This window comes from Heptranchias perlo, chromosome 11, assembly GCF_035084215.1.
Source record: "Heptranchias perlo isolate sHepPer1 chromosome 11, sHepPer1.hap1, whole genome shotgun sequence".
NCBI lineage: Eukaryota > Metazoa > Chordata > Chondrichthyes > Hexanchiformes > Hexanchidae > Heptranchias > Heptranchias perlo.
Window position 1 is genome coordinate 77090129 of NC_090335.1, and position 24014 is coordinate 77114142.

At 50.3% G+C, this 24014-nt stretch overlaps 1 protein-coding gene across 2 annotated transcripts in view; it reads right to left on the reverse strand.

Annotated features, from left to right (window-relative positions):
• Positions 1–18898: 18898 nt before the first annotated feature.
• The window catches only part of LOC137327515 (1-acyl-sn-glycerol-3-phosphate acyltransferase gamma-like), a 56249-nt gene continuing 51133 nt past the window's right edge, over positions 18899–24014 (reverse strand). For both annotated transcript variants that reach the window (XM_067993410.1, XM_067993411.1), the window contains exon 9: positions 18899–23621. In XM_067993410.1, coding sequence (XP_067849511.1) covers positions 23533–23621 — 89 coding nt within the window. In that variant the 3' untranslated portion in view covers positions 18899–23532. The remainder of the gene's footprint in view (positions 23622–24014) is intronic.

Below are 24014 nucleotides of genomic sequence, written 5' to 3' on the forward strand. Positions count from 1 at the left end.
CAGTACGAGGGGGGTCAGACCCCCAGTACGAGGGGACCAAATCCCAGTACAAGGGGGGACATACCCCCAGTACAAGGGGTCAAACCCCAATACAAGGGGACAATCCCCAGTACGAGGAGGGACAGACCCCAGTACGAGGAGGGACAGACCCCAGTACCAGGGGGACAAAACCCACTATGAGGGGGGACAGACCCCAATCTGAGGGGAAATCCCTCAGTAAAAGAAAGACTTGCATTTCTATCACGCCTTTAACGACCTCAAGATGTCCCCAAGCGCTTTACAGCCAATAAAGTACTTTTTTGAAGTGTAGTCACTGTTGTAATGTAGGAAGCCAAGTTGCGCACAGCAAGATCCAACAAACAGCAATGTGATAATGACCGGATAATCAGTTTTTGTGATGTTGGTTGAGGAATAAATATTGTCCAGGACACTGGGGAGAACTCCCCTGCTCTTCTTTGAAATAGCGCCATGAAATCTTTTACATCCTCCTGAGAGGGCAGACGGGGCCTCGGTTTATAGGAACATAGGAACAGGAGTAGGCCATTCAGCCCCTCGTGCCTGCTCCGCCATTTGATAAGATCATGGCTGATCTGTGATCTAACTCCATATACCCACCTTTGGCCCATATCCCTTAATACCTTTGGTTGCCAAAAAGCTACCTATCTCAGATTTAAATTTAGCAATTGAGCTCGTATCAATTGCCATTTGCGGAAGAGAGTTCCAAACTTCTACCACCCTTTGTGTGTAGAAATGTTTTCTAATCTCGCTCCTGAAAGGTCTGGCGCTAATTTTTAGACTGTGCCCCCTCCTCCGAGAATCCCCAACCAGCGGAAATAGTTTCTCTCTATCCACCCTATCCGTTCCCCTTAATATCTTATAAACTTCGATCAGATCACCCCTCAACCTTCTGAACTCTGGAGGATACAACCCCAATTTAACGTCTCATTCGTAAGACAGCACCTTTGACAGTGCAGCACTCCCTCAGTACTGCACCGGGAGTGTCAGCATGGATTTTGTGCTCATAATTCTGGAGTGGGACTTAAACCCATAACCTCCTGACTCAGAGGAAAGAGTGCTACCTACTGAGCCAAAGTACAAGGGGACAGACCCCTGTACGAGGGGAGCCCCTTATACAAGGAAAGTGCTCTTGATACACGGATGGGCCCCTCATTCCAGAGTCAGTTCAGTTAAAGTAGAAATCCCAACTGGTGTAAGACCCCTTGGGTCAGGGGTGGTTTGTCTCGGGAGCAGGAGCGGCCAAAGAGAATGTGCGTAGAACCAAGATAAACCTCGTCCCAACACAACAGGGGATTGGGATCAAGATTTCACCCCATGGTTGAGAAAATATCCCTTTTGTAAATTGTGACAGCAACCCCCGCCCCCCCCCCCCCCGACCCTTTAACCCCACTCACCTTGAACTCTGGAATATTCCTCAGTCGGGAATGTTCTGCGGACTGGTGATATTAACGGAGTCTGTCCTTCCCTTCAGATTGGGGACATCCAGATGTGGAGGCTGCCATCAACAGACACCCCCGCCTACGCCAACAAATGCGAGACTCCCGCTTTGCCGAGACCATGAAGTGGCTTCACGAGGATCCCGAGGGATTCATGCAGCATTTTGAGGAAAGCGATGAGGAGATGATATTCATCAAGGATCTGCTGGAGGTTATGGGTCAGTATTTGACGTCCTCTCACTGTTTAGGGGAGTGTGTTGGTCACAGGGGTGGGCCTCTCTCCCCCTCAGCCCGTGTGAAGATGGTGAGGCTTTTGCGTCGATGAAGAGGAGCCAAAGCAACAATTCAATATGGGGCGGGGGATCTGATTGTAAACATACTCCCCCCCGCTCCCCCTGCTGTGTGATACCCAGCCAGGTCTGTATGTCCCAGTACCACACCCAGTACATTCACAAACATCACCCCCAGAGTTCCTGCTCCTGATCACTACCTGTGACCTCTGCTGGAAAGTGTGTGTGTCTGTGTGTGTGTGTGTGTCTGTGTGTGTGTGTGTGTCTGTGTGTGTGTGTGTGTGTCTGTGTGTGTGTGTGTGTCTGTGTGTGTGTCTGTGTGTGTGTGTGTCTGTGTGTGTCTGTGTGCGCTCGCTCCACATCCCTCAATACCCTTACCTAACAAAAATCCATCGACCTCAGTCTTGAAATCTCCAGTTGACCCCCAGCATCCACAGCCTTTTTGGGGGAGAGGGTTCCAGATTCCCACTCCCCTTTGTGTGAAGAAGTGCTTCCTGATATCACCACTGAACGGCCTGGCTCTAATTTTAAGGTTCTGCCCCCTTGTTCTGGACTCCCCCCACCAGAGGAAATAGTTTCTCTCTATTTACCCTACAAAATCCTTTAATCATCTTAAACACCTCAATCAGATCACCCCTTAACCTTCTAAACTGAAGGGAATACAAGCCTAGTCTATGCAACCTGGCCTCGTAATTTAACCCTTTTAGTCCCGCTATCATTCTGGTAAATTTGCACTGCACTCCCTCCAGTGCCCAGAACTGAACGCAGTCTCCAGATGGGGTCTGACCAAGGCTCCGTACAACAGATACATCACTTCCTCCCCTTTGTATTCCAACCCTCGAGATAAAGGCCAACATTCCGTTAGCTTTTTTGACTATTTTAAATTACTTTTTGTACCTGTCCACTAGCTTTTAATGATTTGTGTTCCTGGACATCCCAAATCTCTCTGCTCCTCCGCAGTTCCTAATCTCTTGCTGTTAAGAAAATATTCTGATTTATCTTTCCCAGATCCACACTTCCCCACATTGAACTTCATCCGGCAGTTTTGCCCACTCACTAAATCGGTCTATATCACTTTGTAACCTCCTGCTGCCATCGACACAGCTCACTGTACCTCCTAACTCAGTGTCATCTGCAAGCTTGGATATACAACTCTCTATTCCTTCATCCAAATCCTTGATATTTATGGTGAAAAGCTGAGGCCCCAGAACAGGTCTCTGAGGAACATCGCTGGTCACATCCTCCCAATGAGAGAACGTTCCCTTTATCCCTACTCTCTGTCTCCTATCTCCCCACCAATTATCAACCAACATCCGAAGATAATCTCCAATTCATGCACTCTCAGTTTTACAAATCTCTTGTGCGGAACCTTATCAAATATCATCTGGAAGTCCATATAGACAACGTCCATAGACACTCACCTGTCCACCTACATAGTGACCTCCTCAAAAAATTCAGTTAGATTAGTCAGACATGATCTACCCATCACAAATCCACACTGACTTTCACCGATCAGCTCTAGGTGTCAGCCACGGCTCAGTGGGTAACACTCTGCCTCTGAGTCAGAAGATTGTGGGTTTGAGTCCCACTCCAGAGACTTGAACACATAATCCAGGCTGACATTCCAGTGCAGTACTGAGGGAGCGCTGCACTGAAGGAGGGTCAGTACTGAGGGAGCGCTGCACTGAAGGAGGGTCGGTACTGAGGGAGCGCTGCACTGAAGGAGGGTCAGTACTGAGGGAGCGCTGCACTGTCGGAGGGTCAGTACTGAGGGAGCGCTGCACTGAAGGAGGGTCGGTACTGAGGGAGCGCTGCACTGTCGGAGGGTCAGTACTGAGGGAGCGCTGCACTGAAGGAGGGTCAGTACTGAGGGAGTGCTGCACTGTCGGAGGGTCAGTACTGAGGGAGCGCTGCACTGAAGGAGGGTCGGTACTGAGGGAGCGCTGCACTGTCGGAGGGTCAGTACTGAGGGAGCGCTGCACTGAAGGAGGGTCAGTACTGAGGGAGCGCTGCACTGAAGGAGGGTCGGTACTGAGGGAGCGCTGCACTGTCGGAGGGTCAGTACTGAGGGAGTGCTGCCCTGAAGGAGGGTCAGTACTGAGGGAGCGCTGCCCTGAAGGAGGGTCGGTACTGAGGGAGCACTGCACTGTCGGAGGGTCAGTCCTGAGGGAGTGCTGCACTGTCGGAGGGTCAGTCCTGAGGGAGTGCTGCCCTGTCGGAGGGTCAGTCCTGAGGGAGTGCTGCACTGTCGGAGGGTCAGTACTGAGGGAGTGCTGCACTGAAGGAGGGTCAGTACTGATGGAGTGCTGCACTGTCGGAGGGTCAGTACTGAGGGAGCGCTGCCCTGTCGGAGGGTCAGTACTGAGGGAGCACTGCACTGAAGGAGGGTCAGTACTGATGGAGTGCTGCACTGTCGGAGGGTCAGTACTGAGGGAGCGCTGCACTGTCGGAGGTGCCGTCTTTCGGATGAGACATTAAACTAAGGCCTTGCCTGCCCTCTCAGGTGGACATAAAAGATTTCATGGCACTATTGGAAGAAGGGCAGGGGAGTTCTCCCTGGTGTCCTGGCCAATATTTATCCCTCACACCACCACTAAAACAGATGAGCTGGTCATTATCACATTGCTGTTTGTGGGATCTTGCTGTGCGCAGATTGGCTGCCGCGTTTCCTACATTACAACAGTGACTACACTTCAAAAGTACTTCATTGGCTGTAAAGTGCTTTGGGACGTCCTGAGGTTGTGAACAGCGCTGTATAAATGCAAGTCTTTCTATTTTTCCAAACTTGTCCAAGTGCTCAGTCACTCTGACCCTGATGATAAGTCCCAGTAACTCCCCGACAGACACCCTCCAGTGTTATTTCCAGCACCTTGCAATAGTCCATATTGGATTTAATTTGCCTTGATCAGCCCAAGTACATACCCTGTCTAGCTCTTGTTATAACTTCTTGTCTGCCTCCTCTAAGTTAACCTGTTCTATGTGGCCTGGTGTCATCTGGAAATGTAATCGCTTTGCGTTGGGACTGTGATTCCAGGCCATTTATTGACATGCAGAACAGGAGGTTTCCCAGTCAGAGCCTGCATTGCCCCAGTCACCAGTGCCCCCCACCCCCACTCCCCCATTGCACCCCAGCTCCCCTCTGCTTTCACCCTTCAATCAGTTGCTAATCCACATCCATACCCTGATACTCACCGGCCTTAGTTTACGAACAATGACGGGCAGGAAAAGACCCTCTGGTCCATCCAGCCTGTCCCATGCAATTGTGGTACCTTGTGCATTACAATATATACACTCCCCACCCCACCCGAAACCGCGTCATCTCCTGGGAGAGGCGAGAAACACGTCTGTAACGGGATCATTTTATACCAGTCCTTTCGGAACTCTAGGTAGACTCAAGCGGAATTGTAGGGTTTAGAGTGGAATCATTGAATTTTACAGCACAGGAGGAGACCATTCGGCCCATTGTACCCCTGACCTCTCAGTGATCCCACTTAGTCCCATTCGCCTGCTCACTCTAAAGTTTTTCTACTTCACATATTTATTCACTCTGGGGTTCTGCTTCTCCCCCACTTTCTGGTCTATGTTTCTCCCTACAAACCCTCCGTGCTGATCCCCTCATCAGTTCCCCGGTGATCCGTACGGAATGTGTCTATTCCCACGGCCTCTGCGGTATTTAGCCAAGTTCGGCCTGTTGTTTTCGAAGGATCCTCCTTGATCCCTGGCAGATTTATTTGGACTGTTGCCCACTGCCCGGGTCTGTTATTAAGCTCGATCCCCGGCTCTTTAATGGCCGCTGGTCGCACACCTGCACCACTTCCCAAATCAGACTGGAGGTTATTGAGGTGCGGATTGCTCGGAGATTGAATTCTATTCCCGGAACAGTCTGTGGGTCAAATGGGGCCTCCCGACAGCTCAGAGCTGTGTTTTGATAAAATAAGGAGAAACCGTTTCCCAGTGGCAGGAGGGTCGGTAACCGGAGGGCACAGATTTAAGGTGATCGGCAAAAGAACCAGAGGGGAGATGAGGAGACATTGTTTTACACGGCGAGTTGTTCTGATCTGGAATGCACTGCCTGAAAGGGCGGTGGAAGCAGATTCAATAATAACTTTCAAAAGGGAATTGGATAAATACTTAAAAAGGAATTACATTTACAGGGTTATGGGGAAAGAGCAGGGGAATGGGACTAATCGGATAGCTCTTCCAAAGAGCCAGCACAGACACGATGGGCCGAATGGCCTCCTTCTGTGCTGTACCTACTATGATTCAGGAAATACTTACTTCCCACTTGGGCACTCCCTGCTTTTCACTAAACGATGAATTTTACCCCCTCGGTGCTAAGGACTGATCAGCTAGTCCTGTGGGGCCCTCAGGAACTGGATTCAGGCCGGAGACTGACAGCCTGCAAGGCAGGGCAGAGTTTTATTCACTCTGGGCTGGACTGGGGCCCACGTCCTGGGGTCATCGCACTTATTACATGCTGACGGTTTTTGTTCTTCTAGGACAACATATTCAGACACACAGCAACAAGACCTCCACAAAAAACTTTGTCGAATCAATCGGTCTGAGCCCTGAGAAGGAGGAGAAGCTGAATGAGATCGCACAACATCCTGAGATCAGCTCGATAATTGCTGACCCGCACTTCAGAGAGACGCTGAGGGAAATGAGTACAGACCCTGTTCAGGCACAGAGGTGACCAATTTTATTCCTTTATTTCTCTTCCCCTCACCTGAAGGCGCTGACTCTCCCTGGGGTACGGGTTCCACAGACACTGACTCTCCCTGGGGTACGGGTCCCACAGACACCGACTCTCCCTGGGGTACGGGTTCCACAGACACCGACTCTCCCTGGGGTATGGGTTCCACAGACACCGACTCTCCCTGGGGTACGGGTTCCACAGACACCGACTCTCCCTGGGGTACGGGTTCCACAGACACCGACTCTCCCTGGGGTACGGGTCCCACAGACACCGACTCTCCCTGGGGTACGGGTTCCACAGACACCGACTCTCCCTGGGGTACGGGTTCCACAGACACCGACTCTCCCTGGGGTACGGGTCCCACAGACACCGACTCTCCCTGGGGTACGGGTCCCACAGACACCGACTCTCCCTGGGGTACGGGTCCCACAGACACTGACTCTCCCTGGGGTACGGGTCCCACAGACACCGACTCTCCCTGGGGTACGGGTCCCACAGACACCGACTCTCCCTGGGGTACGGGTCCCACAGACACCGACTCTCCCTGGGGTACGGGTTCCACAGACACCGACTCTCCCTGGGGTACGGGTTCCACAGACACCGACTCTCCCTGGGGTACGGGTCCCACAGACACCGACTCTTAACAACAATTTGCATTTCTTTAGCACTTTTAACATCATAAAACATCCCAAGGTGCTTCAGAGGAGTGATTATCAAACAATATTTGACACCGAGCCACATAAGGAGATATTAGGTCTGGTGTCCAAAAGCTTAAAGAGGTAGGTTTTAAGGAGCGTCTTAAAGGAGAGAGAGGTAGAGAGGTGGAGAAGTTTTGGGAAGGAACTCCAGAGCTTAGGGCCTAGGCAGCTGAAGGCACGACCGCCAATGGTGGAGCGATTGAAATCAGGGATGTGCAAGAGGCCAGAATTGGAGGAGTGCAGAGATCTTGGAGGGTTGCAGGACTGGAGATAGGGAGGGATGAGGCCGCGGAGGGATTTGAAAACAAGGATGAGAATTTTAAAATCGAGGCGTTCCTGGACCGTGAGCTAATGTAGATCAGCGAGCACAGGGGGTGATGGGTGAATGGGACTTGGTGCGAGTTAGGATACGGGCAGCAGAGTTTTGGATGAGCTCAAGTTTATGGAGGGTGGGAGATGGGAGGCCGCCCAGGAGAGCATTGGAATAATCAAGTCTGGAGGTAACAAAGTCATGGATGAGCAGCAGATGAGCTGAGGCAGCGGCAGAGACAGGTGATTTTTTTTTTATTCGTTCCTGGGATGTGGGCGTCGCTGGCGAGGCCGGCATTTATTGCCCTTGAGAAGGTGGTGGTGAGCCGCCTTCTTGAACCGCTGCAGTCCGTGTGGTGACGGTTCTCCCACAGTGCTGTTAGGAAGGGAGTTCCAGGATTTTGACCCAGCGACGATGAAGGAACGGCGATATATTTCCAAGTCGGGATGGTGTGTGACTTGGAGGGGAACGTGCAGGTGGTGTTGTTCCCATGTGCCTGCTGCCCTTGTCCTTCTAGGTGGTAGAGGTCGCGGGTTTGGGAGGTGCTGTCGAAGAAGCCTTGGCGAGTTGCTGCAGTGCATCCTTTGGATGGTACACACTGCAGCCACTGTGCGCCGGTGGTGAAGGGAGTGAATGTTTAGGGTGGTGGATGGGGTGCCAATCAAGCAGGCTACTTTGTCCTGGATGGTGTTGAGCTTCTTCAGTGTTGTTGGAGCTGCACTCATCCAGGCAAGTGGAGAGTATTCCATCACACTCCTGACTTGTGCCTTGTAGATGGTGGAAAGGCTTTGGGGAGTTAGGAGGTGAGTCACTTGCCGCAGAATACCCAGCCTCTGACCTGCTCTCGTAGCCACAGTATTTATATGGCTGGTCCAGTTAAGTTTCTGGTCAATGGTGACCCCCAGGATGTTGATGGTGGGGGATTCGCGATGGTAATGCCGTTGAATGTCAAGGGGAGGTGGTTAGACTCTCTCTTGTTGGAGATGGTCATTGCCTGGTACTTGTCTGACGCGAATGTTACTTGCCACTTATGAGCCCAAGCCTGGATGTTGTCCAGGTCTTGCTGCATGCGGGCTCGGACTGCTTCATTATTTGAGGGGTTGCGAATGGAACTGAACACTGTGCAATCATCAGCGAACATCCCCATTTCTGACCTTATGATGGAGGGAAGGTCATTGATGAAGCAGCTGAAGATGGTTGGGCCAAGGACACTGCCCTGAGGAACTTCTGCAGCAATGCCCTGGGGCTGAAATGATTGGCCTCCAACAACCATTACCATCTTCCTTTGTGCTAGGTATGACTCCAGCCACTGAGTTTTCCCCCTGATTCCCATTGACTTCAATTTTATTAGGGCTCTTTGGTGCTTTGATGTCACGGGCAGTCACTCTCACCTCACCTCTGGAATTCAACTCTATTGTCCATGTTTGGACCAAGGCTGTAATGAGGTCTGGAGCAGACTGGTCCTGGCAGAACCCAAACTGAGCATCAGTGAGCAGATTATTGTTGAGTAAGTGTCGCTTGATAGCACTGTCGATGACACCTTCCATCACTTTGCTGATGATTGAGAGTAGACTGATGGGACGGTAATTGGCCGGATTGGATTTGTCCTGCTTTTTGTGGACAGGACATACCTGGGCAATTTTTCACATTGTCGGGTGAATGCCAGTGTTGTGGCTGTACTGGAACAGCTTGGCGAGAGGCGCAGCTAGTTCTGGAGCACAAGTCTTCAGCACTACAGCTGGGATATTGTCGGGGCCCATAGCCTTTGCTGTATCCAGTGCACTCAGCCGTTTCTTGATATCACGTGGAGTGAATCGAATTGGCTGAAGACTGGCATCTGTGATGGTGGGGATGTCGTGAAGAGGACGAGATGGATCATCCACTCGGCACTTCTGGCTGAAAATGGTTGCAAACGCTTCAGCCTTGTCTTTTGCACTCACGTGCTGGGCTCCGCCATCGAGGATGGGGATGTTTGCAGAGCCTCCTCCTCCCGTTAGTTGTTTAACTGTCCACCACCATTCACGACTGGATGTGACAGGAATGCAGAGCTTTGATCTGATCCGTTGGTTGTGGAATCGCTTAGCTCTGTCTATAGCATGTTGCTTCCGCTGTTTAGCATGCATGTAGTCCTGAGTTGTTATGGAGGTGGAAGTAGGCGGTCTTGGTGATGGAGCAGATATGTGGTCAGAAGCCCATCTCAAGGTCAATGAGGACCTGGTAAGGTCTAATCAGACAGTCCTAAATGGGTCAACAACTTGTTTTATATGAAAATCCAAACCAACCGGTTTCAAATTTACATTCATGGATTGTGGCCATCATGCCTCTCACTTTTGATTGGGCAGTGTGAATCACATGACCATACAATGTCCCATCTGGTTGGTCTATGGTTAGCCCCTCACCCGATTGTGTTACAGAGGGTAAAGGTCCCCATTTCCCCTTCACCCACCCGTGTCCAGGCCCCATAATAGGGACAGGAGTAGAGAGCCCCAGCTCTCCTCCACTGGCCGAATCCTTAAACTCCCTCACAAATCCAATCCGAATCACACTATAAACCGGGAGGCCGTTCCCATCAGAAACTATTCGGTGGCCCCAAGACTCCAACCAACTCATAGCTACAGAAATGATCTTGTCTTTCTCTCAGTGCAAAGGCCCAGCTGTCCTCTACTGCTCCAATCCTTAAACCACCCTCAGAAGAATCCGACCTTGAGTCACACTCCAGTCACATTATAAACCAGGAGACTGTTCCCATCGCCATCCGGGATGGACATGAGTTTGTGAGCAAACTGGTGTCAACCCCGGTCCCAATAAAATTGGTCAGTGTCTCATAGAATCATAGAAAATAGGACCAAGAGTAGGCCATTCGGCCCTTCGGGCCTGCTCCACCATTCAAAATGATCATGGCTGATTGTCTAACTCAGTACCCCGTTCCCACTTTTTCCCCATATCCCTTGATCCCTTTAGCATTAAGAAATATATCTATCTCCTTCTTGAATATATTTGATGACTTGGCCTCCACTGCCTTCTGTGGTAGAGAATTCCAGAGGTTCACCACCCTCCGAGTGAAGAAATTTCTCCTCATCTCGGTTCTAAATGGCATACCCCGTATCCTGAGACTGTGACCCCTGGTTCTGGACTCCCCAGCCATCGGGAACATCCTCCCTGCATCTAGTCTGTCTAGTCCTGTTAGAATTTTATATATTTCGATGAGATCACCTCTCATTCTTCGAAACTCGAGTGAATATAGGCCTAGTCGACCCAATCTCTCCTCATACGTCAGTCCTGCCATCCCAGGAATCAGTCTGGTAAACCTTCGTTGCACTCCCTCCATGGCAAGGACATCCTTCCTCAGTCAAGGAGACCAAAACTGCACACAATACTCCAGATGTGGTCTCGCCAAGGCCCTGTATAACTGCAGTAAGACATCCCTGCTCCTGTACTCAAATACTCTTGCAATGAACACCAACATACCATTCGCCTTCCTAACTGCTTGCTGCACCTGAATGCTCGCTTTCAGCGACTGGTGTACAAGGACACCCAGGTCTCGTTGCACCTCCCCTTTTCCCAATCTATCACCATTCAGATAATAATCTGCCTTTCTGTTTTTACAACCAAAGTGGATAACCGCACATTTATCCACGTTATTCTGCATCTGCCATGTTCTTGCCCACTCACCCAACTTGTCTAAATCACATTGGAGCCTCTTTGCATCCTCCTCACAGCTCACATTCCACCCCAGCTTTGTGTCGTCTGCAAACTTGGAAATGTTACATTTAGTTCCCTCATCCAAATCATTGATCTATATTGTGAATAGCTGAGGCCCAAGCACTGATCCCTGCAGTACCCCACTAGTCACTGCCTGCCACCTGGAAAAAGACCCGTTTATTCCTACTCTCTGTTTCCTGTCTGTCAACCAATTCTCAATCCATGCCAGTATATTCCCCCCAATCCCATGTGCTTTAATTTTGCACACTAACCTCTTGTGTGGGACTTTATCAAAAGCCTTCTGAAAATCCAAGTACACCACATCCACTGGTTCTCCCCTATCTATTCTACTAGTTACATCCTCAAAAAACTCCAGCAGATTTGTTAAGCATAATTTCCCTTTCATAAACCCATGCTGACTTTGTCCAATCCCCTTAATGCCTTCCAATAATAGACTCTAGCATTTTCCCCACTACTGATGTTAGGCTAACTGGTCTGTAATTCCGTTTTTTCTCTCCCTCCTTTTTTAAATAGTGGGGTTACATTTGCCACCCTCCAATCTGTAGGAACTGTTCCAGAATCTATAGAATTTTGGAAGATGATCACCAATGCATCCACTATTTCCAGGGCCACTTCCTTTAGTACTCTGGGATATAGATGATCAGGCCTTGGGATTTGTCAGCCTTTAGCCCCATTAATTTCCCCAGCACTATTTTTTTTACTAATACTGGTTTTCTTCAGTTCCTCCCTCTCACTAGACCCTTGGTTCCCTAACATTTCTGGGAGGTTATTTGTGTCCTCCTTTGTGAAGACAGAACCAAAGTATGTGTTTAATTGTTCTGCCATTTCTTTGTTCCCCATTATAATTTCCCCCATTTCTGACTGTAAGGGACCTACATTTGTCTTCACTAATCTTTTTCTCAACATATTTATAGAAGCTTTTAGAGTCAGTTTTTGTGTTCCCTGCTAGTTTACTCTCATACTCTATTTTTCCCCCTCTTAATCAATCTCTTTGTCCTCCTTTGCTGAATTCTGAACTGCTCCCAATCCTCAGGCTTGCCGCTTTTTCTGGCAATTTTATATGTCTCCTCTTTGGATCTAATACTATCCCTAATTTCTTTTGTAAGCCACGGTTGAGCCACCTTTCCTGTTTTATTTTTGCGCCAGACAGGAATGAATAATTATTGTAATTCCTGCACATGTTCTTTAAATATTAGCCATTGCCTATCCACCGTCATCCCTTTTAGTAAAGTTCCCCAATCTATCATAACCAACTCGCACCTCATACTTTCGTAATTTCCTTTATTTAGATTCAGGACACTAGTTTCGGATTCAACTACTTCACTCTCCATCTTAATGAGGAATTCTATCATATTATGAACTGGGGAGATGGAGCCTGCTCACCCATTCAATTAGATCAAGGCTGAACTGTACCTCAACTCCATTTCCCCGCCTTTGCTCTAAATCCCTTGATACCCTCACCCAACAACAATCTATTGACCTGAGACTTGAAAATCTCCATTGACCCCCAGCATCCACAACCTTTTGACCGTCTCATTTCCCAAGTGTCCATCCCAGATGGCGATGGGAACAGGCTCCTGGTTTATAATGTGACTGGGGTGTGACTCAAAGTTGGATTCTACTGAGGGCAGTTTAAGGATTAGAGCAGTCGAGGACAGCTGGGCCTTTGCACTGAGAGAAAGACAAGATCATTTCTGTCGCTATGAGTTGGTTGAAGTCTTGGGGCCACCGAATGGTTTCTGTGGGAAGGTAAAAATAGAGAGAAAGGAAGGATAGAAAGTGTGTGAGAGGCAAAGAGAGAGAATGTGAGACAGAGGGAGCAGGAGAGGCGTAAAGTGGGAGAAGCAAAGAGGGGGACCATGAGAGGCGTAGAGAATGAGTCGTCATGGAAAGGGAGCAGAAGAGATATACGGAGAGAAAACCAAATGAAGCAGAGACTTAAAGAAAATTGGGAAAGGAGGATTTCAGGAGGACTTCGGCAGACTGGTGAAATGAGCAGACACATGGCAGGTGAAATTTAACACAGGTTAGTGTGAAGTGAAACGTTTTGGAAGAATGAGGAACGGCAATATAAACTAAACGGTACAATTTAAAAGGGGGTGCTGGAACAGAGACACCTGGGGGTGCACATACACAAATCTTTGAAGGTTGCAGGACAAGTTGAGAAGGCTGTTTAAAAAAAGTCATATAACGGGTCATTTGCTGTCTTTTCCATGTTTCTGCCTCTCTATCTGTGTTTTTTTTTGATGGTTTGTATATTCGGAGACCTTGTAGGTAACACCTGTCTGTCTGCACACTGATTGCCTTAGCAACGGGCAGTTGGAAAGAAGTCTGTAATCACCAGGTATTGTTCTGTGATTTATAAATGCGAGAGGTTCGAGGATTTCATTTCCACAACATTCACCTGAGGAAGGAGGAAGCCTCCGAAAGCTTGTGAATTTCAAATAAAATTGCTGGACTATAACTTGGTGTTGTAAAATTGTTCACAATTGTCAACCCCAGTCCATCACCGGCATCTCCACATCATAAAAAAAAGGCATACGGGATCCTGAGTTTTATTAATAGAGGCACAGAGTACAAAAGCAAGGAAGTTGTGCTAAACCATTATAAAACACTGGTTAGGCCCCAGCTGGAGAATTGTGTTCAATTCTGGACATCCTTCCTAAAGTGTGGTGCCAAGGCCTTTGAGTGGTTGCAGGGGAGATTTACTAGAATGGTACCAGGGATAAGAGACTGGAGAAGCTGGGGCTGTTCTCCTTAGAATAGAGAAGGTTGAGGAGATTTGATAAGAGGTGTTCAAAATCATGAACAGTTTTAATGGAGTAAATAAGGAAAAACTGTTTCCAATGGCAGTGGACACAGATTTAAGGTGATTGGCAAAAGTGCCAGAAGTGACTAGGAAACTTTTTTTTCAATAGTGAGTTATGATGGTCTGAAAAGCACTGCCTGAAAGGGAGGTGGAAGCAGATTCAATAGTAACTTTCAAAAGGGAATTGGATAAACAGTTGAAAAAGATAGATTTGCAGGGCTGTGGGGAAAGAGCAGGGGAGTGGGACTAATTGGGATGCTCTTTCAAAGAGCTCGCACAGGTGCGATGGGCCAAATGGCCGCCTTCTCTGCTGTACCTCCTATGATACTATGAGAGAGAAAGAGAGAGAGGAGAAAGTATTTGAGAGGCAGAGGGAAAAGTTTAGAGTGGGGTTGAATCAGAGTGAATTACCGAGAGAGAAACTTTGCGAGCACTGCCACAGGTGATCCAGTAGTTTTGTTCTGATTTTCTCTGGCAGAATACTCGAAGCTCCAGATGCTGCATTTCGAGCCAACGTGACGACGCTGGTGGCTGCCGGTGTGATGGACCTTCTGCTGGGCGACCAGAGCTCGAATTGAGCCCAACGGCGAGTGGGGTGTGTCAACGGCGAGTGGGGTGTGTCAACGGCGAGTGGGGTGTGTCAACGGCGAGTGGGGTGTGTCAACGGCGAGTGGGGTGTGTCAACGGCGAGTGGGGTGTGTCAACGGCGAGTGGGGTGTGTCAACGGCGAGTGGGGTGTGTCAACGGCGAGTGGGGTGTGTCAACGGCGAGTGGGGTGTGTCAACGGCGAGTGATTCTCACCAACAAGGTCCAACAAGTGGATGAAAACCAGCTCGTGAGGGAAACGTTTGGTTTCTGGAAACTTGGTACTCTTTTCCACAATAAAATGAACTGCATGCTGTTTACCATCTGAACTAATGGAATGATGCCCAGTGACTGAATGTGCAGTCTCCGACCGGCCATTCAGTCCTTCAGTCACACTGACCTGAGTTCACACACGGCTCTCAGGGCAAGTCGCATTTCACATTGTTAAATTAGATTGTTTTTCCCAGCTTTCTCCCCTCATCTCCTGAAGGTGCTGACTCTCTCTGGGGTACGGTTCCTGACGGTGCTGACTCTCTCTGGGGTACGGTTCCTGAAGGTGCTGACTCTCTCTGGGGTACGGTTCCTGAAGGTGCTGACTCTCTCTGGGGTACGGTTCCTGAAGGTGCTGACTCTCTCTGGGGTACGGTTCCTGAAGGTGCTGACTCTCTCTGGGGTACGGTTCCTGAAGGTGCTGACTCTCACTGGGGTACGGTTCCTGAAGGTGCTGACTCTCACTGGGGTACAGTTCCTGAAGGTGCTGACTCTCCCTGGGGTACGGTTCCTGAAGGTGCTGACTCTCTCTGGGGTACGGTTCCTGAAGGTGCTGACTCTCTCTGGGGTACGGTTCCTGAAGGTGCTGACTCTCTCTGGGGTACGGTTCCTGAAGGTGCTGACTCTCTCTGGGGTACGGTTCCTGAAGGTGCTGACTCTCTCTGGGGTGCGGTTCCTGAAGGTGCTGACTCTCTCTGGGGTACGGTTCCTGAAGGTGCTGACTCTCTCTGGGGTACGGTTCCTGAAGGTGCTGACTCTCTCTGGGGTACGGTTCCTGAAGGTGCTGACTCTCTCTGGGGTACGGTTCCTGAAGGTGCTGACTCTCTCTGGGGTACGGTTCCTGAAGGTGCTGACTCTCTCTGGGGTACGGTTCCTGAAGGTGCTGACTCTCTCTGGGGTACGGTTCCTGAAGGTGCTGACTCTCTCTGGGGTACGGTTCCTGAAGGTGCTGACTCTCTCTGGGGTACAGTTCCTGAAGGTGCTGACTCTCTCTGGGGTACAGTTCCTGAAGGTGCTGACTCTCTCTGGGGTACAGTTCCTGAAGGTGCTGACTCTCTCTGGGGTACAGTTCCTGAAGGTGCTGACTCTCTCTGGGGTACAGTTCCTGAAGGTGCTGACTCTCTCTGGGGTACAGTTCCTGAAGGTGCTGACTCTCTCTGGGGTACAGTTCAATGAGGTGTTGACTCTCTCTGGGGTACGGTTCCTGAAGGTGCTGACTCTCTCTGGGGTACGGTTCCTGAAGGTGCTGACTCTCTCTGGGGTACGGTTCCTGAAGGTGCTGACTCTCTCTGGGGTACGGTTCCTGAAGGTGCTGACTCTCTCTGGGGTACGGTTCCTGAAGGTGCTGACTCTCTCTGGGTTACGGTTCCTGAAGGTGCTGACTCTCTCTGGGGTACGGTTCCTGAAGGTGCTGACTCTCTCTGGGGTGCGGTTCCTGAAGGTGCTGACTCTCTCTGGGGTGCGGTTCCTGAAGGTGCTGACTCTCTCTGGGGTGCGGTTCCTGAAGGTGCTGACTCTCCCTGGGGTACGGTTCCTGAAGGTGCTGACTCTCTCTGGGATACAGTTCCTGAAGGTGCTGACTCTCTCTGGGGTACAGTTCCTGAAGGTGCTGACTCTCTCTGGGGTACAGTTCCTGAAGGTGCTGACTCTCCCTGGGGAACGGTTCCTGAAGGTGCTGACTCTCACTGGGGTACGGTTCCTGAAGGTGCTGACTCTCACTGGGGTACGGTTCCTGAAGGTGCTGACTCTCACTGGGGTACGGTTCCTGATGGTGCTGACTCTATCTGGGGTGCAGTTATAGAATCATAGAAGTTGCAACATGGAAACAGGCCCTTCGGCCCAACAAGTCCCTGTCGCCCTGTTTATACCACTAAGCTAGTCCCAATTGCCTGCACTTGGCCCATATCCCTCTATACCCATCTTACCCATGTAACTGTCCAAATGCTTTTTAAAAGACAAAATTGTACACGCCTCTACGACTGCCTCTGGCAGCTCGTTCCAGACACTCACCACCCTTTGAGTGAAAAAATTGCCCCTCTGGACCCTTTTGTATCTCTCCCCTCTCACCTTAAATCTATGTCCCCTCGTTATAGACTCCCCCAGCTTTGGGAAAAGATTTTGACTATCTACCTTATCTATGCCCCTCATTATTTTATAGACTTCTATAAGATCACCCCTTAACCTCCTACTCTCCAGGGAAAAAAGTCCCAGTCTGTCTAACCTCTCCCTATAAGTCAATCCATCAAGTCCCAGTAGCATCCTAGTAAATCTTTTCTGCACTCTTTCTAGTTTAATAATATCCTTTCTATAATAGGGTGACCAGAACTGTACACAGTATTCCAAGTGTGGCCTTACTAATGTCTTGTACAACTTCAACAAGACATCCCAACTCATGTATTCAATGTTCTGACCAATGAAACCAAGCAAGCTGAATGCCTTCTTCACCACCCTATCCACCTGTGACTCCACTTTCAAGGAACTATGAACCTGTACTCCTAGATCTCTTTGTTCTATAACTCTCCCCATTAACGGAGTAGGTCCTGGCCCGATTCGATCTCCCAAAATGCATCACCTCACATTTATCTAAATGAAACTCCATCTGCCATTCATCGGCCCACTGGCCCAATTTATCAAGATCCCGTTGCAATCCTAGATAACCTTCTTCACTGTCCACAATGCCACCAATCTTGGTGTCATCTGCAAACTTACTAACCATGCCTCCTAAATTCTCATCCAAATCATTAATATAAATAACAAATAACAGCGGACCCAGCACCAATCCCTGAGGCACACCGCTGGTCACAGGCCTCCAATTTGAAAAACAACCCTCTACAACCACCCTCTGTCTTCTGTCGTCAAGCCAATGTTGTATCCAATTGGCTACCTCACCTTGGATCCCGTGAGCTTTAACCTTATGTAACAACCTACCATGCGGTACCTTCTCAAAGGTACCGCATGGTAGGTTGCTACATAAGGTCTTTGTTCTTTTACTCTCCCCAACGCCCTACCATTAACGGAGTAGGTCCTGGCCCGATTCGATCTACCAAAATGCATCACCTCACATTTATCTAAATTAAACTCCATCTGCCATTCATCGGCCCACTGGCCCAATTTATCAAGATCCCGTTGCAATCCTAGATAGTTCCTGAAGGTGCTGACTCTCTCTGGGGTACGGTTCCTGACGGTGCTGACTCTCTCTGGGGTACAGTTCCTGACGGTGCTGACTCTCTCTGGGGTACAGTTCCTGACGGTGCTGACTCTCCCTGGGGTACGGTTCCTGAAGGTGCTGACTCTCTCTGGGGTACGGTTCCTGACGGTGCTGACTCTCTCTGGGGTACGGTTCCTGACGGTGCTGACTCTCTCTGGGGTACGGTTCCTGACGGTGCTGACTCTCTCTGGGGTATGGTTCCTGACGGTGCTGACTCTCTCTGGGGTACGGTTCCTGACGGTGCTGACTCTCTCTGGGGTACGGTTCCTGACTGTGCTGACTCTCTCTGGGGTACGGTTCCTGACGGTGCAGTTCAGGCAACTCTGGCCAGAATGACCTTTGCTCACAGGCCTAGCCTGGAGAGGTCAGTCCGGATCAAGTGTTCCAAAGCGAAGTGAATATTCATCACTTCGATTCCACCTCCCCTGTTGCCATTTCTTGGCAGAGAGCACGTACCCAACCGACTCCCACTCTCGGGGTTTGTGTGTAACACTGGGGGTTCGGAGAAAGTCTGTGACGTCTGTCACAACACAAACCCCAATCACCAACAACCGGATCGGGACCAACCCACCTGCCTCTCGGGTGAATCCAGCCTGGTGAAGGTAAAGGAGAGAAGGTGAATCAGGAGGTAGTGATTGGGTTTTAAGAAGCCTGGAACTAGTCGGAAGGGGAGGAGGTGCTGAGAAAGTGTGGGATTCGATGGGGTTCAATCATTTCTACAAACCACCCCCATTACCCCATCATTCCTCTCCTTCGAGGTGGTGAAATCTGCCCGGCGACAGCACCAAACTACTCAGTGGAATTGTGGATTTGTTTATTCTGAAATGCAAGATCGACTGGCCGGTGAGACCGGTGCACGATTCATCGAATTAAAAGTTTTTATTCCCTGAAAGTCCTTGTAGACATTTAGTATGTAAAATTGCAGAACAGTGAGAAACAAACTCTCAGACCCATAACCCATAGCCAGGGGACTGTGAGCGACCCATCCTGTACAAATAACCATGTGGAGTACACAGAGACATCAGTGCTAAACCCCAAAACACACACAAACTTCATGGCTCTCATGTATTGACAAGTTAGCTTACAAAAAGACTACATACTTACTGGGGGATCTGTGTCGAGGCCGTGATACCGTTATTCATGGCATGACACAGAGCCCACCGACAGAGAACAGACACAAACCCTCAGAGGGAGCAGTGCGGCCGGAGACCTGCCCCTGACTGGGAGGGGGGGGGGTGGAGAGAAGAGAGTAGGGAGGGTGGGGAGAAGAGAGAAGGAAGAGAGAAAGGAAGAGAGGGAGGAGGGAAGACCTCCCCCGACTGAGAGAGGGGAAAGGGGGGAGAAGAGGAGAGGAAAGATACCCCCTGACTGGAAGAGGGGGAAGAGGGGATGGGGGGGGTGAGGGGAGGCCTCCTCCTGACAGGGGAGGGAGGGGAGAAAGGAAGGGAAAGGGGAGAGAATGAGGGGGGAGACCTCCCCGAGTGGGGGAGAGAGGAGGGGATAGACCCCAATGGGTGGGCAGGACAGGACAACTGGTGAGCAGCTAACCATGGGGGCCAGCCCGTTTCATCCCCCTCCATGGGCATAGGCTGCCCCTGCATTGGGGGGGGAAGGGGGGGTCTTTAACCCAGATATAATGGGAACAGATCACCACCATTTATAGAGTGGTTGTGCCCCAAAATCCCAGGATGTGGTGAACCTCCCTGGGCAAGGCGGGGGGGCTGGTCTCAGAGGCAGCGATCTGCCTTTCTGCATGTATCTACCCACAGGCTGAGTTTAATAATATTTCTGTTACTCCTTATTGAAATGAACTACCATATAAAAACAATGACGATAAATGTGTTTTTTTTAGTATATTTTCTGCTCATCCAGGTGAGGGGTAACAGTGTGGAAATACATCTCTCACCATTACAGGCACCCGAGCCAGCAAACACTCCCGGGGCAGGTACAGCACGGGTTAGATACAGAGTAAAGCTCCCTCTACACTGTCCCATCAAACACTCCCGGGGCAGGTACAGCACGGGTTAGATACAGAGTAAAGCTCCCTCTACACTGTCCCATCAAACACTCCCAGGGCAGGTACAGCACAGGTTAGATACAGAGTAAAGCTCCCTCTACACTGTCCCATCAAACACTCCCAGGGCAGGTACAGCACGGGTTAGATACAGAGTAAAGCTCCCTCTACACTGTCCCATCAAACACTCCCAGGGCAGGTACAGCAAGGGTTAGATACAGAGTAAAGCTCCCTCTACACTGTCCCATCAAACACTCCCAGGGCAGGTACAGCACAGGTTAGATACAGAGTAAAGCTCCCTCTACACTGTCCCATCAAACACTCCCAGGGCAGGTACAGCACGGGTTAGATACAGAGTAAAGCTCCCTCGACACTGTCCCATCAATCACTCCCAGGGCAGGTACAGCACGGGTTAGATACAGAGTAAAGCTCCCTCTACACTGTCCCATCAAACACTCCCAGGGCAGGTACAGCACGGGTTAGATACAGAGTAAAGCTCCCTCTACACTGTCCCATCAAACACTCCCAGGGCAGGTGGTAAGTTGAGTTTCAGGTTTTTTTTGCCCTTTTATTCGGTGCTTTCCATAACAGACCAGTTTATACCAGGCCGACAGCCCAAGGACCCCCGGTCCGTGCTGAGCCCACAGGAATGTACATGCAGCCCGGCCTGTTCAGTGAGTGTGGCAGGGTCTTGTGGGGGGGGGGGGGGGGGGGATGGGAACAAGCTCTCGGGGAAAGGGGCCAGGTCCCCATGTGGGAAGTCGATCCTCGGGTTGGGGAGGGAGGAGCCGTTATGGGCGAGTGAACGGGAAACCGTCACTGAGTCAACATTTTAAGAGGGAGGTGGGAATTGCAACAATTTTTTAAAAAAAGAAATCAGCAGCAAATATCAGAATCACACCCCTCACCCGCCTCTGCCCCTTTCTGGGTGAGTGAAAGTGATAGAAACAAACATGGGTCACTTCATGCCCGATTCTCATTCTAAAATAGTTTTATCCATTTTCAAATGCTTCATTTTAAGTTCTGAGCTCCAAATCATGCTAGCACAGGCACGATGGGCCGAATAGCCACCTTCTGTGCTGTATCATTCTATGATTCTTGGAAATCTGTAGGGATTGGAGTTTAAAAATATATCCTACAGGGAAAACACACATGCACTCGCAGACACACGCACAGACGCAGACATTACAAACACACACCACACAAACACAGACAGAGTCCCTTCCTGCCACTGGCCTGTGTTATACCCAGTTATATAAAAGGGATGGAGCAATCCAATCCTTTTAAGAGAGATTAACAAAAAGTAAGAACTCGATTGTGATCCAAACCCATCGCTTTGTAACATTTAATAATCGCACTGTACGGTATCAGTGTGGGATTAAAACCTGTGAATGCTCAAAGCTCCAAAAGAGGCCGTTCAGTTTTCAAAAGATTCAAAATTAACATCAAACTGCAATCAGCCACTCGCTCTCACTCACACTTAACACTGCGCCATCGAGTTAAACATTCCCCACATTCCCGGCATATCTGAACCCGGCTGTGAAGCTCCACTTTCACATTGAAAATACACAAATCAGAAACCGAAATGCTCCCGAATCAGAGAGACAGGTTCCCCTGGTCACAGCTCTGGGTTAATTGTGGCAAGGTATGAACAATGTGTACTTCATTAAGGAGCACTGATTTATTCAGATGCTGTAAGTAGGGGTGGTGTAAAGTTAGATTGCCGCCAGGGCTCAGACACAAACCTGCGGAGAATTCAGGGTGTTTGAATCAGTGCTGCCTACAAGAGCAGGAACTCTCCTTCAAACCCCATCAAACCAGCGCTGTTACAAACAATCAAACACACCGTCTGTGGGCCCAGACAGAAGGTCAGAAGCCCTCAACTCTCAGTGCTCTACACAAGTGCTATGGGCTTCCCAGGCTGGGGGCCCTGTGACATAGTGCAACACTGAACCCCCCAAATCAGGGGGTCCTGTTGCACGGCGCGACACCGAACCCCCCCAAATCAGGGGGTCCCGCTGCACGGCGCGACACCGAACCCCCCCAAATCAGGGGGTCCCGCTGCACGGCGCGACACCGAACCCCCCAAATCAGGGGGTCCCGTTGCACGGCGCAACACCGAACCCACCCCAAATCAGGGGGTCCCGTTACGCAGAGCAACACTGAAATCCCAGATCAGGGGGTCCTGTTACACAGCGCAACACTGAACCCCTTCACGTCAGGGGGTCCCCGTTACACAGTGTAATGGGGAAACCCCCCCTCCCCACCACCAGGCTGGGGATGTCAGGGGTAGGGCGGGTCTCAGGCACTGTGTCTCACTGTCAACCCCAGCCTGTGTTGAAATGCATCACAGAGATTTTCAGAGACAAATAAAATGACACAGCTATTCCTGGTTATTGTGAGCGCCAAACATCGGGCCAACCCCAGCTCCTATGTAACTAGTGCTGGGCAGGGTCAGCCTTCAAAATTGAGGGAGGAGGGAAGTTTGTGTGTCAGGGACCCCGAGGTGGAGGCTCCACACTCAATCTCAGGTCAAAACCAATTACCTTCATAATCTCACCTCAAAGTTTAAAGAAACAGATGCCAGTTACATGATTTGAAAAAAAAAATGAACATCACAGATCTTGCGAGTGACCCCAGGGTGGAATCTGGGGGGGAAAGAGGAGAGAAGGGACCCGAGGGGAGGGAGATCTGACGGGAAAGGGGGGGGGGGGGGGGGAAATCAAGGTCCTGAAGTGGAGTGACCGCCTCTCACTGACTCGCGGAGATCGACAGTTTCTTTCGTGCGTGTCAGCTCATCCTCATTTTTGAATTCAGTCAACAAGCAGCCAACACATCACATTCCGCGTCCTTGGAGCCCCATCGCGAGAGAGTCAGCGACAATCGATGGCACTGCAAGGATGGGGGCAAGGATGGGGGTATGGACGGGTAACAGGAGCTGTCAGAATGAAGTATAAAACAAATCAAAATGGACAGCCTCAGTTCTGATGCCTCCTGCATCAGGGAACCTTGTTACGGAGTGGTGAGTGTCCAAGGCCAGAGGGTGACTGTGAGCTCACCCTCCAGAAACAAGCAGGTACAGAGAGAGAGGCAGAGGCAGAAACTGCCCGTTCTTACTGAGGAGAGTCAAAGTAAAGTTCAATAAAAAAAAACTTGGAGCATTTCAATCGCGATGCTGTGCCTTGGATAATTCCAGGGTTCAGTCGGGCGAGGACACAGCGGGAGGGGGGGGGGGGGGGGTCAGTCCGCCGTGAACAGAGCGGTGGGGGGGGGGGGTTCAGTCTGGCGGGGACAGAGCGGCAATGGGGAGGGGAGGGGGTCAGCACAGCTGCCCACTTGTGAGTGAATTCTGAATTGGCCACTTCTCGTTTCCCGGGTGCCTTGTTAGCGCTGTCAGTTGAGGATAGCAAGACATTCCTAAAGATTTATGAAGTTATTTCCGGTCAGCAGCTTGGGAGCCTTTCCGTTAACACTTCTACATCCTCTTCTTAAATTCCTGGTTTCCATAACTAGACCCTTTCCCAATCTCAGTCACTCCGATCAGCCGACGAACACAGAACGATGCTGTGAAAACAGGGAATGGAAACAGTTATATTGGTACAGGGTGAATGGGGGGGGCGGGGGAGGGAGGGAGGGAGGAGAGATGAGTGAATGGGGGGGGAGGGAGGGAGGAGAGATGAGTGAATGGGGGGGGAGGGAGGGAGGAGAGATGAGTGAATGGGGGGGGGGGAGGGAGGAGAGATGAGTGAATGGGGGGGGGAGGGAGGGAGGAGAGATGAGTGAATGGGGGGGGGAGGGAGGAGAGATGAGTGAATGGGGGGGGAGGGAGGGAGGAGAGATGAGTGAATGGGGGGGGGGAGGGAGGAGAGATGAGTGAATGGGGGGGGAGGGAGGAGAGATGAGTGAATGGGGGGGGAGGGAGGGAGGAGAGATGAGTGAATGGGGGGGAGGGAGGGA